The sequence below is a fragment of the Pungitius pungitius genome, chromosome 17 (genome assembly GCF_949316345.1).
Source record: "Pungitius pungitius chromosome 17, fPunPun2.1, whole genome shotgun sequence".
Classification (NCBI taxonomy): Eukaryota; Metazoa; Chordata; class Actinopteri; order Perciformes; family Gasterosteidae; genus Pungitius; species Pungitius pungitius.
Genome location: NC_084916.1, coordinates 441,262 through 461,618, shown reverse-complemented (window position 1 = coordinate 461,618; position 20,357 = coordinate 441,262). Strand labels below are relative to the sequence as shown.

At 45.3% G+C, this 20,357-nt stretch overlaps 1 protein-coding gene across 2 annotated transcripts in view; it reads right to left on the bottom strand.

Moving 5' to 3' along the window:
- LOC119219693 (dolichyl-diphosphooligosaccharide--protein glycosyltransferase subunit STT3B) overlaps positions 1–14,460 on the bottom strand; it is a 53,748-nt gene extending 39,288 nt beyond the window's left edge. For both annotated transcript variants that reach the window (XM_037475034.2, XM_037475035.2), the window contains exon 1: positions 13,950–14,460. In XM_037475034.2, the coding sequence (XP_037330931.1) occupies positions 13,950–14,209 (260 nt within the window). In that variant the 5' untranslated portion in view covers positions 14,210–14,460. The remainder of the gene's footprint in view (positions 1–13,949) is intronic.
- Between the last annotated feature and the right edge of the window lie 5,897 nt (positions 14,461–20,357).

Below are 20,357 nucleotides of genomic sequence, written 5' to 3'. Positions count from 1 at the left end.
TTCATTTGTCCACAGGGGAGTCTTCCAGGAGGTATGGACTCCCAGCCCTCCTCTTCAGTGCAGAGAGCACAACCAGGGCGGGCACATACAGACTCTATTTTAGGTGTATCAATATCTCTTTAAACAAAAGTATTTTTGATTTACTCAAAAAGGTGAGACAGGGTTGGTGGCCGCCTTCAGGGGGTCATTCCACCGGGATTTAAGGGCAATAAGGGATATGATGAATAACTCAAGGCGAGGCCCGTCAGCGCTTCGTACATAATAAGTCATATCTTAAAATCTACTCTGAGCAACAGAGAGTTGAGAGTACTTCTTTACCCCGGAGTCTTGGGTCAGCTGGCTGCTAACGGCCGAGCTGGAGGCCCTCAGAGCAGAAGTGAGTAGTTGAATTGTCACGCGATGGCAAATGTACACAATCGGTTTGTGACTGCTTTGTATGTGAATAAAAAGTGCCCGACTGGAGCAAGTTTCAAATTGCAATGGGACACAAGCCTGGGTCTGGTCTGCTAAGAAATACCACAGTTTCAGTGTTTCCCCTTCCATTGAAAAAGGGGGACGGCCCATCCCCTCCAAACACCACACCAAGAACGTGGCATTTTAATTTCATGTAATGGCAGAGGAAACACTGGGGTATGCATGGATGAAAATCTGTGTCATCGGGTATTGAAAGAAAAAGGTGGTTGAATTTCTAGCACTGAATATTTATGCATGAAATGATGTATCTGAATGTGTTTCAACATTAAAATACTGCAAAATATTCAGCCGCAAAAAAAATCATGGTTACAATATACAGCCCAAAAAATATTGCATATAAAATTATAAACATGTAGGCAGAAAGTGGTGTGCAGCGCGTTATCATTCCAAGAGATGCATTTCTTCTCAGACCACCTTTCCATGAAGCATTAACCATGCGTCCTCTTTGATGCCAGCGATGGTGACGCTGACTGACAGACAAAAAGAAAGGAGCCATACGCAGAGCGTGCAGATATTCATTTTCCAGCCACAACGGTGTAGTCTCTCGCTTCCCTGCAGCCATGGCCACAATTTGTGTTGCACCGTGGCTCGCTGAACAAACCCCGAAGCGTAGGAGCACTCTTTAAAAGTTCTCCTGGCCTGACCTCTTCGCTCAGACACTTATTAATGCAGTCCATTGCCTTCAGTATGAAATATGTCATATACGCTGGGTAGGCTGTATGTATATAAAACAATTGTTTAAGGGGGAAGCAAAGCTATTTTAAGACGAAAAAAACTAAACATTGTGTTAACAGACTGCACTCGACAGACTTTTTTGCTCACGTTAAGATCCATTTAAGTTTGAATGAGCCTGAGTGAACCGGTGGGACAGAGCACATAGCTCATGCTTACCAAAGAAGATCCTCGCTAATTCCACGAGAACTGTGCAAACAGCAATTAAAAGCTCCCCCCCCCTCAGTTACTTTGGTGAGCACGGTTACGCATTTCAAGCAGTACAACTACTCTCACATTACAGCGAGTTGAGAATATTAATCGCATTGTGCTCCTACACCCATGTGCAGAGAAAAAAGAAATACAAGAGGGTCTCAAAAGGTTTGTTGTCAGATCAAGACAAAAGCAGACAACATGAGCTCAGCAGGCAACCCAAAGAGAGCGCGTTTGATGCAGCAGCCCTTAATGACCCCCGGTTCTAATGAGCAGCCACGCACAATGCAGATACCCACACTTTGTGAAACACATTCACGAAAGGCCAACTCTGTCAGAACTTTGTGTGCATAATCGCACTGAGGAAGAAGACTATGGTTGGTTTAGTGGGGAGGCCAAATGGGCCTCTGTCATTTCCACTGGAGAAAGCGCCATGAGCCTTTTGTTGTTCCTCAAATGAAAATCTCACCAGAAACGTGCAAAGCTTTCACCGCGTTTAGGCTTTGGCACAATGTGTGAAGGACTGCTCGTGGCCAAATGACCAAATGCTTGAGCCGTACGCTGCTACTGGACACTCGCGCCACGCCGTCCCCAATGCATCTCAGCGTGGAGGTTCGGTTTAGAGGTTGTGACAGTGAAGCACAAGAAAGAATATTAAATACAACTAAATTGACTAACCATAGTTCATTCCTTCGTTTATACTCTCGACAAGTCGCTGCAATGTGGAGGCATGATCGGTTTCAAAGAGCGTTCCTTCAGTGTATAGTGATGCTTCACAATCATTTAGGAATCATGTCAGCTCAATTATGAAAAACCTGAAAGCAATCAGTAGGGACGGGTATCATTTGAGTTTTACGATACCGGTGCCTAAAGCGATACTGAGAAAAAAAACTATTGACAAAAGGTTTTTTTATTTGTTTTATTGTCTAGGCAAATTTCTCTTCAAAGTGAATATTAACTGTTAAATAATATTGTAAACATAAATAAATAAACACTTTACTTTAAACTACAGCTTCAAACAGAGTTTATTAAAGAGGGGAAAATAAATAGGAGGTCGATTGCTAGCTAGCTACTGTAGCTACAAACGGCAGGCTATCGTTAGCTGCTGAGAGGACGGCGTCATCATATAAATAATGTTTCCAATCAGCTCAGGCACCAAAAGGAAGCAGCAAAATCTGCGTTGCGTTTCAGTCGATACCGGTACCAATATGGCACGGGTTCTCGGTACCCAACCCTAGTGATTCAGGTGGTTAGACACCAGGCCTTACTCTGATGCAAAGATTTTAACATTAGCACTAAGCGCAAAAATGAAGTTAAAGCAGTGCTTTGTTTTACAAAAGAAAAAACACAAGCCTGCAATCTCACCGTTGATTTCAACAACCTCGATAATGGGCCATAATCGTGCAGCTTTAAAACATGAGTCCCACCCCGTGGATGTGAGTTCAAACTACGCTAAGCGCCGTGCCTCATTTGAAAAGCACACAGTTGGCTTAATCGGTCTTTGAAACTTCTCCGATGATAAAAATCAAGCGGCGAAAGCACACTCCGATAATGTATCCGTGTGAAATGTGCAGTGATAGCATCTTAGAAAACAGAGCTTCTGGGCAAAGAGAAAGCATAAAAGACAACAATGAGCTCATCCTGGCTGGAAACTCCACAGTGGATAGAGTGCTCAACGGGAGCAAAGGCTTCCTCTCGCTCGCTTGTCTGGGTAGCAAATCTCCAAATCCCAGCCAGAGGGTGTGGGGGGGGGGAGAGTGAGATCCAGGACCCTATTACAGGGAGCCTGAAAGATGAGACTGCGGTTCATTCGCAGCCATATTCAGCTTTTGTCTAGCGGGCCTCATCAAATGGGGCTCAACCTTCGCTGCGAGTGCCATAATGACATTACAACTGCAAGTAGTGCAGCGAGAGGCTGATGGAGACGGAGAAAGCGACAGATGACTATCTCACAGCCTGACTCCTGATTGCACTGCAGCCCACACATGCAGAAGGGGGAATCATCCCTGTGCAACTGAGCGATGCGGATGCAGACAGCAGGACGAATGTCACAAGCCGTACAGCCAGCACCTCTTAAAGAGACGCGCTTTGTGCCCGAAGTCGGACAGATTGACCTCTTTGTTCTAGGATAAGAGGTAGTTTTCACCAGTATTCCTGGCTCTCGTGGAAATGTGCAGAGACAGAGTGGTAAAATCCCTGTTACACGCTGTACTTTCAGCAACAGCTCCGGTGATGGGGTTCATTTGGTCTTAGACAGAATGAAATGACCTTACTAACAGCTGGACACTAGCAGTCCCACTTGTTTCCGTCGGGATTGAATTTTAATCGAGTTGAACCAGCCATCCCTTAACATCACCTCTGAGGAGTCCACTCTGCTGGAAGAACATCTGGCTAATGGCTAACTACTGGCGCAGACTATAGCATTCCCATAAGGCCGCCTAGTGCAACAGTGCTAAATTGAGCCTTTTGTTTTACATCTTCAGAAATCAAGGACTTTGTCTCTGACTCACTGAACAAACGGTTACGAGTTCTTACTGAGGAAATACCAATAAATCTTTATCTGGCTCCAATGTATTTCTCCCTCAGTGCTTTAATAGAAAAACAATGGACAAAAAAAATATACACCTACACGCATGTTTGCAAGATTTTCGGTAAAAAATGAATACCCAAAAATGTTTGTGAAACTCTCAAATCTCCAACCATTTGGATTATTTGAAAGCCGGAGCGTCAGACATGCACAACCCAATGAGTCCCCTAAATACAAATATCCCTTTTCACACGCTATGAAGTCACACAAATTGAGGTCCAACTTACAAAGCTTTAATACTGTTCTGATGAGAGCTGTGCAGGCCATGTACAAGCTCTTACAAAGCGAGGACCAGATGGGAGTAAGATCCTTGATTTGCTCATGGGAAGACAACAGGAAACACAGGAACCACACTGAGCAAACTAGCATGTAAGAAACGGAGAATACCCAGAGAAGAATACCTCTGTTGGTTTGCACACTTGAAGAAAGTGTCATGCTTAATGAAATCCTAATTAAAAAAGTGATTGCAAAATTGATGGAACTATACTGAAAGGGAAATGTCAAAGTCTGAGGTCACTTATACCTCCTGAGTGAAATCCTATCAAGTGCTTAATAGTCTCCTTCATCTGGTGCATTTTTAATGGAGAGGTTCCATCCTCAGAGGCAGATTCATTCCTAACGTGTCAGTAATATCCTCTTTGATCTCACTAACTAGTGGGTGCATCTACTTGGAAAGAATGCTTTGAAGGTCACAAGTCTCAAAAAAGACAAAAACATCACAGGCCTAAATAACCTCAGTGTCTTTGACTTGAGTGCCAAGGATGCAACGATGGGAGAGACAAGCAGCAAGAAAAAATAATCATTTTATTCATTTCAACTAAAATATTTACACAGAGTCGAGGACTCAAATCCGAGGGGTCACAATACTCACGGGTTCAGCTAAAAAGGTCATGACCAAACCAGATCATTACCTGCAGCTATATGTTTAATGGACACAGAGGGACTTCAAGAGGAACCACGTGCGACTTAACAAGCTATGCACTCTAAAAGAGTACCCTGAGAAAAAAGCATCCGCCGTCTCAGATTTCATGCTACAGGATGAACGTAAGAGCTATCTGTTTGCACCAAAGCAGGGGAGAAGCACTCAGATGGTCCACCAGGAAAATGGCGGCTGAGACTTTAAGATTAAAGCTACAGACAGCAAAGGCACTGCAGCTTCACCTTGGTTTCGCCTGACATGCAGGACATTAACTCTTCTTTATGCCATCAGTGTGGTTTGCGTAATAGACAGCTGACATTTGTACATTAACAGACTGTGTTGGACATGAACGAAGCGAAAGTTAAACCAGAGCGTACAGCCGCTCACAATACGCCTCTTCTTATAGTTTTAATGATGCAGAGATCCTTGGACAAGCTGTTAGGAGTGATTGGCAGAGTTTTGAAACCAGGACGCGCTTGAAGAGGCACATGAGCCGCTGTAGCGTAGTGGGGGGGCAGCGTCTTTAGCGGAGCGTGCAGACGCATAAACCCGACAGGACATGCAGGAATAACCGCAGTAGCGCCGGTGGAAGGATCCTTTTTCTGAGGCACAAGCCGATCTCAGTTGGGTATTAAGCGGCATTCAAAGTCCACGTAACGTTAAATGAGTTTTGTTAGAAGGAAAAAAAGAAGGGATGAGAGAACGAATGCATCAAAGGAACGTGCTCAACAGGAATAATTAGTTGGTTCAGTCACACACGCGAGGACAAACATGATAGTGTGGCACTGTGTGTGGAAAAACTAAAATCATCAATGGAGATGTTTTTTTTATTTAACTTCTTCAGCCGGGGGGGGGGGGGGGGGGGGGGGCACTCCCTGTTTTAATGGTCCCCAGTCACCTAAAAAAGAAAATGCAGATGTTTTTTAACCAATTCAATTAGACACAGGTTTCTAATGTTGTTAACATTAACCCATCCAATGAATCGGGGGTTCACACCAATCCAAACAACCTGACCAAAGCTGCCTCATGACCTCTAGGTTTCACCTCAACAAGGCTGGCAGGAAGGTGCCATTTGTCTTCCAATAGGGTCCAAACTCTGCACCGGCCGTTTCATACCTGCTCACCCAAACTTCCTGCCAGCTGCTCTACTTGATAACCAACAACGCTACGACAGCCACCTGACAGGCTCATATTTCTCAGCCAGTCCCAGATTGACAACCTATTCCAGCTGTCATTGTGTTCTGCTCGACACCCCTCCTTTCGTCCATCAATCATTTCTTTTCCTCTGCCCTGGGACCCCCCCCCAGCACCCGCTCTCCAGCTACTTCTCCATCTGTGCCCAGCAAAACAAAAGCAACACTGGGCAGTTGTGTTCACGTCTTGAAATCAGTTATTCTAGATTAGAACAAATCCATCAAACCAGGTGGGCATGCCCATGGCAAGGCTGTGACAATATAGTCATCCCCTCTCAAAGGGCCAATGAGAATGAACAACAGATCAACAATGGCCACATTTAGAACCGAAAAACAATGGCCGGAGGTTGACAAAAACAGACGTTCTTTGGCAAATACACAATGTGAAGAGTAAAGCTCTAGCTATACCATTTACAAAACCAAACTATAAATATAGCAAATGAAAGAAAATCAGGATCAGTTTTAACACTGGGGACCTACTTCCATTGGTATCTGGTCCCATCATGTACTTGTACTTCTGAAACATCTCTAGTACAACTGCACTCTATAACACTGCAGAAACATCATCAGATGAGCCTAATAAAGTGCCCCACTGCCCAACTTACACCCATCGAGGCTGGCCGGCTCTGGTTCACCCCCCAGGGAGGTAGCAGTTGGGTGCGTTGTGGCTGAGGAAGAGTTGGATCAGTGGATTCCAATCTGACCATTACATAAAAACATGACATTAAAAAAATAACATGCAGGCCAAATCAAGAAACTCTACTTAATTCCATCTTGCACTTTTTATGGAAGGCATTTCCATTTAGAGTACACTGTATTCAACACCGCAGAGCGCTTGGAGTACGAGGCTGGAATGTTGAATGAGTGAAAAAAATGACCACTATTTGAGTCCCCTCAAATGTGATTATTTTTCTCTTATAGTAAACTGAAGAACTTTGGATTTCAGACTGTTGGTCAGACAAACTAGACATTGGATTGGGTCACTTGGTTTCACAGAACCAGAACAAACCCATGAGAATATGCATGAAAGATGTACAAATATTCTAACAAGACTGTTATTCTAACAGTATTTGGACTCGTTTATCCTAGTAGCCTGTAGATGTCACAAAAAGTAAGACTTCATAACACGATGGGTTCACGTCGGTGTCTGCGTGTGGAGGCGCTGCCTAAGCCCAACGAAAGCATCCACTAAAATGTTGATGTTCATTTATATGTAAAATGAATATCGCACCACCAAATATTATCGCACTCTTTCATATATTGTGCGATAAGTCAATATATTTCATATCACGGACTAACGGGTAATACAAAAATCATAAAATAGGCTTTCTACCTTGAAACAAGGTAAGGGGAGACAAGAACGGTACAAAAGTGACAACAGCATTCAAGGCATCCAGAAGGAGCCAAATTCATTTCTAGCCCATCTTCTAGCCACGGAATTTGCCAATTGGCAAATGTAGTTTCGGTGGCAACTATATATATATATATATATATATATATGTATAGCAGATAATCACACTGAAAACGGTTACACAAAGCAGCACTGTGTGTTTTCAACTACCAACCGCTGCTTTGGGGCTGATTTGATTAAGCCACCTCTCAGCTATCTACCTGGGTTCACTGCTGATGTCCAACAGTGAATTCCTAGGGGATTCAGCAGCCGAGGGTTTTAGATTGAAAGGGAGAAAAAACACTAGAATAAGCTGAGTTGAGCTATTTTAACTATTCAGTAATGCTTCAAAACGCTTTGAGCAGCTCATCGTATTAAATGGGCTCTGCTGTAAGTAGACCATCAGCTACAGAACACATTCAATTTAACCTGAGGCTGAGGAGACAAAATACTAAATCCACCCTATCTTCCCTGCATAAAAGGAACAAAGCGCAAACACTACACATGAACACGCGCACACAAACAAACAAACTGATGAGGCACTTTTCTTGGAACAATGAAATCTCTCTGGCTCCAAACACCAAAACCTCCCTCAGATTGGATGCCTGGCAGGCATCAATTTCTCCTCTCCGCCTCCCACCAACACGGCGTCTGTCTCTCCCTCCTCTTTTCTTCTCTGTATGCAGGTGCACTCGCCCACAGTGCTGCATGCCGACTCCCGTCAGTAAGAGGATGTGATAAGCACAGATCACTTCTGTTCCCTCTGCCTGGCTTCCACCGCGCACCATCCAGGACCACTTCAAAGCCCATGGAGGGGAGAAAAGGCAAAATACACAATACAAGGACTGAGCCAATCGTCGACCACTGTCTGACCAAAAGTGCTCTTCGACATCACGAGTCCGTCACAACGTGCAGGTGAAAAAGTAGAATTCTCTATTGATCCATCTTTGCCATGCCTCTTTTTTAAAAAGGTCTAAGAGTGCATCCTGTAAAGTGATCAGTTATTCACCAGTCAGAGTGAAGGGATGTTTGTTGTTAGTGATGTGAGGGAGGACGGGTCAGGGACGGACTTACAGCACGAAGACCGGCTGCTGACCTGTCAGCATTTTGCTAGAGCACTTGTGCAGGCGTACAGTAAAGGAGTGCCGTCAATTATAGCCCTGCATTTGCTAGGCGAACATACCGCTCCTCCTGGTTTTCCCCAGCCGGATGGGTTCTGCAGACTGGACGCTCATGGAACCGCAATTGCATCAAAGCGCCCGTGACCGTACAGAACAAACAGCTTGACAAAAGCCGCATCTCCGCTTCTGTGTGACGTTGACGGGGTGCGATGCAGGTTTCTAACTCTAAAATCCAACTTTATAACAACCATATGAACATTTAGTAGAATATGCAAATGTGTATGAACAAAACTCCAGTGTCAAGGCAGTGATTCCCTACTGTGCAAACACCACCTGCGTTCCACTTCTGCCAAAAGCTAACCTTGAGGAAAATACCCAAAGTGTTTTAATGTCTTATGCAACCAGACCTTCAAAACCAAAGAATTTAATTCATTTGCTGCCACCTCCAATCTTAAATGTAGAGATCTAAGCTGGAGGCTTGTGTGTAATCAAACGCTCGTGTTGCACTGCTGCCAGACTTCAAAGTTATAAGAGAACGCCTCCATTAAAGGGCGCGGCGTTTGAACAATGCACGCCGCCGTCAGGACGATGCTCTTACGTTCTCATTAGCGAAACGCCGGTGGATGAGGAGGTGGAGCAGAGGACCGGCTCGAGGCAATTATGAAATGACTAATAGCCGTGGCTACATTGTGCCGTAGCTTAGCGTAACAGCAGGTTATGCTTGGGCCTCCCCCTCACCACACTGTAATTAAACAAAAAAAATCAAAACAAACACTTCGGACACCCCATAAAGCTTATAATATGAAACACAAACACAAATATGTGCCGCAAGGGCAATTCATCAAGCCAACAAATTGGGCTGCCTCAGTGCCATAATCCTCCATCAAGGTGTCTGACTTGCTGCTGACAAGCACCCTTGTTGTTAGGTGGCAATCTCGCTTTCAGAATGGCCCCAACCAAATTGGCTGGGGGGGGGGGGTTTTACAGGCAAAATTGCTTTTGCCTGTAAAAAAACTAGGGCGTCAGCTACCAGCTCTCTATAACCTTTATCCGGTGTACTGCCCTTTGTCATCCTCCCAAAGAGCCTCCTGGAATAGCCTTCATAAAAAGCTGAATGCACAAACTTTTGTACATTATTCACAATCACTACAATCTCAGAGCTAATCATGAAGAAAGAAGCTCCACCCAGCTGTAGTGAATTAGCACATCTTAATTATTGTTAGAAATTTTCCAATATTCATTTCAATGTTAATCTAATTACTCAATCATCAGCGGCATGACATTGAGTCTCTTGAATGAGGAGAACACAGGAGAGCACAAACAAGCCTGAGTGTCTTTTGTAATGTGGCCTGCAAGGGCGCAGTAGACACCAAAGACCTGCAGCCAAACCAGTCATGACCCCTGGCACAGCTGTGAAGCTGTGGTAACTCCAATCTATCAACCAACCAACAGCGTCATCCTAGGAAGCAGCCTGTAATAACACGGGATGGGGGCACACTAGAATCCGTTTCTGCAGCAGGTAACGGGACACTGTCTGAGCACTGAATATTTCATAGGCTGTTGGACAGTTACTCAGGGAGGGAGGGAGGGGGGGGGGCAGACAGCGATCACAGCTTCTGCCAAGTGTGTGGTAGGAAGATCAATCACGCCTTATTCTCCATTTTCCCACACTAGCTAACGGGTTACTGTGCCAGCAGCCACTTATTCTACGGCCTAATCTACTCCGAGGTCGACGTCATGCTTTGTGTGTGTGAAAAAAAGACAGAAGGGACGACGGGGAGAGACAAAAGTGGGGAGAGACAACCCCGCGCACTCAATAGCTGAAACTCCCTACAATTTTCCGGCTTTATGAAGACATGCTGAGGTGGTTGCGACACTTGTGGGGGAGATTTCCTTTTGGCAGCAGCAACTACTGTGTCTTGAAAGGGGGTCATCGACATGGAAACATCCTTTGAGGCGTTCACTGGTATCAAAATGCTGCGTGAGAAAGCTGTGAATCTGTGAAGCAACTGACATTTCAAAATGGGCACTATTCTTGTTCTGGGATTATCAAATAATAATTTGTTTTCCTCTGTGTCCAACATGACAAGTTCCATCCGCAGTGGTGTTTGAGGTTCCACTTTCAGCACATTTCCATACATCGCTATTTCAACACAGACAACGCCTGACAGAATATGGCAGGGTGCGAGCAGAGAGGGGAGGTGATCCAGAGCGCGCCGGGCGAGCAGCAGGAACAAAGCCACGTGTTCTCATTCAAGAGCGCCATTCGGCACGTTTCCAACGGCTCTTGGGCTGAGTCTTCTATCAGCCGAGTGAAGCTGCTGCGGCGAGCACGCACACAGATGGCACACAAATGATGCCGGAGCAGATGGCACCAATAACTTCCAGTCCGAACGGTCTCATACCTTCAAACGTATCGTAACCTCTTCAACTGGCCCAAACAACTTTGAGGATCATGGCCCATTTCGAATTTTGCAACCCTAGCAAATAGCACCAATGACAAATCCTTATTTTACTTATTAAAAGTAAAAATAACTTACAACCCCCCCCCACCCCCCAAATTTCTAGATAAGTAAAGTCATAAACAAAGATTTTAACACCTGTAACCGACCCAATCATGTCTTCACCCTGGTGTGACTATTTACAGTGCCGATGTGAAGCTCCTCTGCTTCATAAAGCACAAATCTTTTAAGTAAATGTTCCATCTCAATTAACAAAAATAAATGTAAAAAAACCCTAACAAGTGAATTCATTCTCCAACAATGAGGTAAACAGAATAGAGCTGAAACAAGTGGTATAATAAAATAACTTTACTTGAAATAAGAATATTTATTGTAAATGGACATATTATAAAATAACCTTTTGTTTAGAGACTATTGAGGAATTTCTAACTGGACCTGATGGACTTGTATTTTAATACCCCTGCTCTACATCATTGGATTATTGTGGTTGAAGCATTAATCTGTTAATCACTTTAATGCTGCAGCCGTAAAGAACACAGCTCATGTGCACTACTTTAAATACTAACCAATGAGGTACGGTAATACATCACACCGGCTTTTTATATATAGTATTCATAGTTCAAAAGAAGCAAAACCACACACTAGTATTGTCAAATACGTAACCAAGGTAAAGCATGATTCCTGCTAAATATGTAGTAGAGAAGAACCAGAGTTGCATATATTGGAAATATTCAAGCTAAATAAAAGTACCTCATAAGTGATCAGTGTTCCCTGAACAAATAGGTTGAATGGAGTTCCAGCCTCGAAAATCTGCTCTCAAACTTTACCTAGTTGATGCAAAATGTCTCCTTGTTGCTTTTATCTGTGACCAGTAGTTCATAGTTCAAACATTCCAATCATGATTATGGGAGGCAGGAAAAGCAGATCTTCTACGTAATAATCCTGTATGACTGTGGGCATCTATCAGAGGCCCAAACAAACGTCAAACGGGTCATGATGAAATTGTTGGAAAACACCCACTGACATGAGATGAGCCCTGAATTGGGATTGGATAAAGACAGTAAAATGACTGCATCATTCAGGACACAACCTCAGATATTAATTGCTTTCATGAATAGAAAAAAAAAAAAAAAACTTCACTTGAATGCCAACTGCATCTCGTCTGGTCTTAAAAAGAACAAATATTAGGAAACCAAAATGAGCAGGGCCAGATGACGGGGGAGTCATATCAGGGACTAGCCCACAAAATTGTGTTTGCTTAGAATAAGCTTGACACTTCAGTGCTTGTAAATCCAGTCTTCATTCTCCAAATTGCCAGTTTATTTAACATAGCTGCAGATAATGTGAAGCTCCTAGCAGAGGAAAAATCAATAACCGCATCCAGACGACAACAGCAGTAATTGTGTGTGTCTGGGAGTGACTTCCAATCAGCACCATGTGTGCCCGCAGTGGTAAAACACAATACATTTTCTCACTGTCAGAAAAGGCACAGAAAACTTAAATACGGAACGCAACACAATCATAATCTGTTTTTTAGAGAGACCCGGTACAATATGCTTTTGAGAGTCAGCGGCAGACATCGGAATAAATCTTTAGGTAATTTCCCATTTAGTATTCTTAGCAAAAACAGTGCTAACAGGGGGTCTGTGTGTGTTAATGTATACAACAACCCTTGGTTTACATACACCATGCACACTGAATAAATGATTAACAAATGTAGGGCAATGGTTCCAACTTTGCAGCAAGCTATTAGGATTACATATGGAGTCAAAAGATGAAGACCAAATGTTGTGAATCATTTGCATGCTGCAAAGCTGCTTCTGATGGTAGTGAACGACACTTAAAAATATATTTTTTAGGGCATTCTTCTGTGGCTGGAATCTGTTTGGCACATTTTAAACCTGGAACCGACGCTTCCATCCAAAATGTCGTGCAGTTATTTCAGCTTTAACTAGAGATTGGGTGCCACTTCATAGCCTCAAACAAAGGCTAAAAGGCTCCCGATTTCATTACGATGGGCTGCAGAAATCCCATAGCTGACATACCAGCTGTGGGATCACCCGGGACATTGATGGAATGGATGAAGGCTGTAAGAAAACAAAGCCAGCTCCAGTGGGTGTGTGACACTGAGGACTGAGGTCAGTGCTTGGCGCACATTCCTCAAGCTATCAGCATTATTGAAGTGTCACCCTGAACAAGACAGGAGCGCCTGTCCTGTCCTTGGGAATTAATAACCGAATGCAGCAGTCGTGCGGCCCGCCTGAGCGCCACAGAGGGGACGGGAGCCCATGCGAGCCGCTTACCAAGCGGACTGATCCCGCATTGGGATGACAAGACTCACCAGAACGGCGCAATCCATTTCCGGGTTGCGTGCGTTCTGCGGGTTTGAAATTGTTAGTTGTGGGGGGAAAAATAAACACGGAGCCAAACCCGCCCAAATGAACGCATATCGTTCAAAAATGAACTTCACCGGCCGAGGCGAGTTCTCAATTAATAGCCACGCGTCACGCGTGTCGTTTCCGCGGAGCCTGAACGAAGTTCATCGCTCTGCCGCAGATAAAACAACACGAGCGCGGTCCGACCGGACCAGCTAGCTGCTCCAGCGCACTCACACGGGCTCTCCGCTCGTTGGCCCGCATTTTGAATTTACGGGAGCTACGGTTAACGAAACATGGCTATCGTTAAGTTTGTGTTCAAAACAGTCACGGCTGACTTTTTAGGATAAATATGAATGAAATCAGTGTCTTTAAGTGATAGTTCTGTTGCCCCCCTTCCAAACTCTTTCGGAGTTTCTTGGTCAGCTTTTGATTTACTTTCATGGTCTGCTCCCGGGAACCAGCCTGACAGGGCAGACGCTGACGCTAGCGGAGTTAGCTTACCATGGGTCAAACTCGTGGATGATGCTCTCGAACCGGATCACCGCGAAAAGTCTGGAGCTGAATCCGGCCAGGCAGGCCAGGAAAAGAATGCTAAAGGAGAGTAAAGACTGCCACCCCGCCGGTTGAGTCAGTCCACCGGACAGGCCTACTTTGCCCCCTGCGGCACCCGCCGTGCCGGGTCGGCTGTTCCCGTGCGCCGAGCCCCCGGCATTGGTGGACGCTTTGTGCTTGCCGTCGCCGGCTGCGTGGTGCTCCGCCATTTCTGCGTGCGGTGTCGGTTTGGATTTGCTAGTTCTGCTCCCTTCCGCGCTGCCGTGTCTGCCTCCGCGCCGCGCTGTCGTAAACTCCCTGGGTTGGCTCACGCTCTCCGTCGGGGTTTCAGTCTTCTGAGTGAGTAAATTCTGTATCGGTACACCGTGAGAACGCCGTTACATCCCGAAACGCAGACTCATGCGCCACATACGGAGCCCGCAGCAGTTGACTCGCGAGGCGATCGAACGCCGGTGGAAGGGGGCGGGGCCAACGCAGGGGGGCGGAGCTATAGCAAGCGCTTTCGTCCTCTCAACGATCGACAGGTACGAGAGGGCGGGGATCTAGTTACGTTAGTCAATCAGAGTGCAGCAGTGACTTGATAGACAGAGGACTTCCCCAATGGTGAAACATTAAATTATGGCTGCCACTGATCGAAATGAGGATTATCCTTGTTATGTATGAAGATTGACTCATTCTGTTGCCCGCTATAAAACAACCTCTAACACTCTGCTTAAAGTTGTCTTTTTAGAGTTGAATTAGTCCCTTTTCATAGAGAAAAACAAAGAAAAGATGATTCACAGGTATTCTAAATATCTAGAAGGAAATTCGTTTCCTTACACCTAAAAGCTATAAGTGTCAAGATAAATGATCTGTGAGTGCAATATTCCTGTTGCCCTTGGATGTTCTGGACTGGTTGGTGGAGTGGTAATAAAGATTGATGTGTCTCATCATTATTTTGTCCCCCAGCTAAGACAAGAACACAGCATTCATCATTCTCTTAAACTTAGGAAGTACTTTCACAACTTTCCCTCAAGCCTTGAAAGCCATATATATTGGAATAAGACATCTTTTTTTGAACATTTAAAATAAATCCTGCAGTTTTTGATTGATGGTGTACATTCACATTGTGCTGCACTGTTTCAAAGAGATAGAGGCAGGAAGTGTTATTGATTCATCCGAGGTGTGGTTTGGTCCCAAATGGGAGACGACCAATAGTCCAGCAGCCTTCTCCTGTGTAACAACATTGGTAGAAACAGCTTTGTTCTAGTCGGAGGGGACAAAACACCTTTTCTTATCAACATTTACTACAGCGCTTCTTCCATGTGAACCTGTCCAACAGCGTGTCATCTCACTGTTTGCCTATGGAGCATCGTGCAATGAGAGGAACATGCTTTTACACAAGCAATAGGCCTACGTCTTTTAAACGCTGACCTCCAAAATCAGAAAGTGGTGCGTTTATGTGTGGCTTCTAATTTTGCTATTGCTTTGGGTAATTAATGAGAATGTTTAACAGATGCTGCACACTCACAATTAACACCTCATCAGAGTATGTTGGTTTTAAAGAGAATGGACAAGATACTACATTTCATCTGACAGTAGCCAATTTGCTAGTCTGACATGCTCAATTTTACCATATAATAATAATTAAAAAGAAATATGTGGACAAATTGGACTGAAGTTTGAGGAGACACGGAGGAGATAAGAGCCAGATGAGAAGACAGCGTTGTAGAGAAGGTAAAAGATGGAGGGTCAATAATAAAGCAGAGGAAAGGATGATTTTGGATATTGATGGCGGTCATCATGTAGAGTGGTTGGAGTAGCACGAGTGGATATGCGTTTGGTTGTTTTTTTGACTTCATGAAGAGATCACATAGCCCAGTGTCGCAGGCTGAAAGGCAGTGCCAAGGACAGCATTGTGCACACCCACTCACATCATGTAACACAGGCAACACAGAGCGCAAGCTCCAACGTATGCAAACACACACACACACACACACACATGGCTGATGAAGACATCTGCAATTGCACGAACACACATACCCACCCCCACTCATACAGTTCCTCGACCATTCATCGAGGTCTGTTGCTTATGCCACGTTGGGCACTCTGTCACCCTCTACACCTCCACATTCCAAACAGGTGACCTTTGAGACCAATACCAAAAATGCAGGCTGTGAAGATTACTTCAATGGCATATTTTGTCAAAAGGCAGAGCCCATATGAAAGCCAAAATGAGTGCTGTTGCCAGGCGGGGCCACCCGCTTTCCTCCAACTGCAGAGAAACACTTTGTCTTTCTTCTCTGTTGATATATATATATATATATATTTATTTATTTATTTTTTCTCCCAAGAACATCACAGACCCGCCAAGTTTATGCCTGGCATTCTTAGGTGTCTACACTTCTTCAGTTTGCCAAAGGCCACTGTGTGAGAAACAAAAAAAGCTCTAGATGCCTGGCATGAAACACTCTTTGCACCTCTGTTGTCTCCCTCTGCTTTGACCGCAAGCGTGAGCGAGTCAGAAGGAGCCAGTGAAGGAGCCAGTGAAGGAGCCAGTGAAGGAGAGGGGGGGGGAGTTGTTCAAGAGGATTCCAACCATGAAGCCAGTGGATCCTGAATCAGCTCCGGTGTCATCGATGTGCAGCGTTGGCTGACTGGCTTCAGTAGTTTGTCTCTGTCTCAGTCACTCGTGCACACTGTTATGTAAGCAGCATGTGGGACAAAGCGAGGAATCCTTCCGTAATTAGCTGGCGTGTACAGTCTCTGAATAACGCAGAATGTGCACCAAGTGTGGGAAGAAAAGTGATGTTGTGACCAGAATGCAGCTGGTGGACATTCCTGACACACTCAACCCTAACAGCATGTGGCAGCCATGTGAGATTGAGAATGATAGATCCATGTTTGATCCGTAGCAGCTTCTTCTTATTCATGGCTGTTGGTAGAAACCTTGTGCCTTTCCCAGCAGGAAGGCAGGAGAAACCCCCCATGATTGCACGTCCATAACAGGGATAACACAGAGTCAAAATTCACCGGCATCCTGCCTCGCCAACTGCACAGATTCTATAATTACCCCGCTCCTCCTTACAGGGGGGGGAAGCCCAGTCTGTGCATTCAACCACAAAACATGGTGGAAACGGGATGTTTGCTCGATGTGAGCAAACTGAAAAGACTGAAGAGTCTGTGTGCTGCGGTGTTACAGAACACTTAGCCGGGGCCTGGGGGACCATAGTTGATGAAAGGAGGGCACTTAAACAAAAGCCCTTGGCGTCCCGTCCAACTGTTGTGAACTATTTAAGAAGCTCCAAGGAGCTGCCGGGCTTCACGGTCAAGTTTTAAGTAAAAAGGAATTCCTTATTTCCATGTGACAACCATACAGGTTTGAGGGTTTTTTATGACATAGTCTGTTGACAGCTCTATTATTTGTATGCGAACACAGTACAGCTGCTTCATTCAAGTCATTGGAGTTTAACAAAAGATAAGATAGAAAATAGGACAGGACTTGTACCTGCTGATGTGGGGTCTTCCACGGTGACACTGCCTCCCCCCTGAGACGAAGCTAATGAGACCCACTCGGACACAGGGCAACGCGCGTGGAATGTTGGCCTGAAAAACATCTTCATATCAAAGCTTTCATCCAAAGAGACTTACAATAAGTGCCTTCTACCAACAGGTCACAGACCCAGAACAACACAATTTATTCCATAAAACATAATGGAGTTGTCACAGGTAACAGGCAGGTCGTGGGTGGCCGAGCTTTTCCCTGGAAGGAAAAGAAGTGGAGTCTTATCACGCCCTCCGTGTGCACCATGCACAGCTCACATCCCTGCTTTAAGGAAAGAAACTGCTTGTTACGAATCCGATCGAATGCGAAATAGTGCGAGTGAGTTCCTATGTTTTGAAAGAGAGCGCGGTGTGATCTATCATCCCGAGATCAGAGAGCTTTTGCTCAATTTATAAGGCTGTATCTGCCTCAGGATGCTATGGCATTCATTGCACTCATCCGTCATTTTCCAGCAGCACATCAGAGGTTAGTCCTCCCGAAGACGCTGTGAGCTGCACAGACAAAGACATTTTCGATTAAGAATTGCTTTTCATTTTTTCATTTGATTACAAAAATGCTTTCATCTCCAAGTAGGGCAAAAAAAACTGACATCATAATCCTGTCAATGAAAACTTTTATTATTTGACGATGTAAATAAGAAATGAACGTATTACTGTTTTGGAGGAAACGTCAGATCCTTATTTCATGATATTATTCTCTCGTTCACAGTCATAATGACAATAATGATGCTGGCAAATTGAACAATAATTATGGGCCGATAGGATCGAGGATTCAGCCTGACGGATGACCCCTCCCCCCCGGTCCCAAGAAGCCTGGACGCAGCTCGTCTCAATTCAGAAGACAGCAGATTCATGTGATGTTGCTTCAGTGATGGCCATGAAACCACGGCGCCGGCAGCATCCAACAAGATGCCCGCCTCCTCGCCAACATCAGTACGTTTCTCAATAACTACGTTCAAGGCTTTTTGGGACTGAGTTCCAGGACAGCGTCTCTTTGTGCGACGTGAACAACACACAACAATAAAGAGCAGCTCGGGCGTGTTTTCTCACCCGGGAGCCCTGTGGGTAGGGGGTTCAATACCAAGTGGCCCCCCAGGTCAGGACTATGCGTCTCTGTGCTCAGCCCCGTGTCCGATCGATTCTCCTCCGGGTCGCCCTCGATCGCTCATCTCACAGAACACCATCCACGCCTCCGAAAAAGCATCCAATTGAGCAGGACTCTCCGGTGAATAAAGGGGAGAGGTGGTGGGGGTGGGGAGGGGGGGTGCAGGATGGGACAAAGGGACACAGGGAGGGGGGCAGAGAGAGAGAGAGAGCTGTAGGCTGTTTAGCGTCGGTGACGTCATTGCTAACCGTGGCTGCACCACAAGGGAAACAGAACACATCTTCAGAACACAAGGCTTTGACCTTTTATAATTAAGAGCTGGGAAGCGTATGTTTGACTGATGATTGAAGACGTACCACGCTTCATGCTAAGCTAACATACCGCTCCTTTAAATAATGAGTTAGTACAATTTGGAACTGGATCGCCAAAATGCAATGCAGCCATTTGGAGGTATCCCACATTCAATATAACAGCAAAAGATGGCTGCAGATTAGCAGCATCAGGCCCGCTGCAGTCTCTCATGAACGTTAACTGGAACAGGACCACAGTCAGTGAATTATTCCCAAATAGAACAATGAATACAGAACACAGCTCAAAAGGAGATACTGGGGCAAATTAGTCCCAAATCATCATCACAGACTGCATGCAACCACAGGCAATGATTGATGTAGGGAATTAAGTGGAATAACCTCGCCCTCGTTGGCTCAAGTGATTAAATCATTGCAGCGTGTTGCTGGAGAGGAAATTGCAACACGACTGCCAAGCGCTGGTTTTATTGAATGTAAGCAAACAACTCTCTGAATGCATCCTCCCATGACAACCATCAGATCCAAGTGTCACACAGCCACGCTCGGCCTTGGTCTCTCGTGTTGTTTTGTATGGAGCACTCAGAGCGGCTGTGATAGACACGGAAGAAAACACAATCCATTGGCAAGTCCACTGGCATCGATGTCTGAGCGGACAGCAGGGGTAATGGCTCCTCACACACCAGCAGTCTCATCTCTTAACAGGCCCATCGCCCTCTGGATGGAGGCAATCTCCACTCAAAGTTCCAGTGGATGTGAGTCTTGCTGCCGTGGCGGCACTTTGGAACAAGTCAGGCAAGCGACCAAATCCTATGAGTATTTGGAACATACATACATATATGTATACGTATACTAGAGCCTGAAATACTGCTCCTAGTCCACCAACGCACTCATCAGCAACTTTGACTGATGTACGAGGCGTCGCCATGGCAACCAGCATGTGGTGCAACGATATGTGACTCTGGCAGTATCTCCTTCTGGATTTTGAACCCCAAGGGCTGTGCAAGCGTTTTTGGTACCTTTGGCTGGACGAGCAGAACACCAGGCGCACCGCCCTAATGTGGCAAAGAAATACCCAAATGGACAGGTGGGTTTGGGGGGGGGGGGATCTGATGGAGAAAAACTGGTGTAAAGGTACCCCGGCCGTCCACTGAGGTTTTAGCTTCAAAACAGGCACGTTAGCTCCCTGCATCCTGCACTTCATCACCCAGTGGGCTGCAGAAGGCCCCGGTGATGCCTTAGTATGCAGCACAGAGTAGAACCACTACGCCCTCTACTGGCCAAACCACAAAGTGCAGGAGACAAGCACATCCAACGCAATGCACAAACTCTTATTGATTAAAACCCACACGGAAGCAGACAGGGGTATCTGTACCCACTCACTGAGGGTATGCAGTTTAAAAC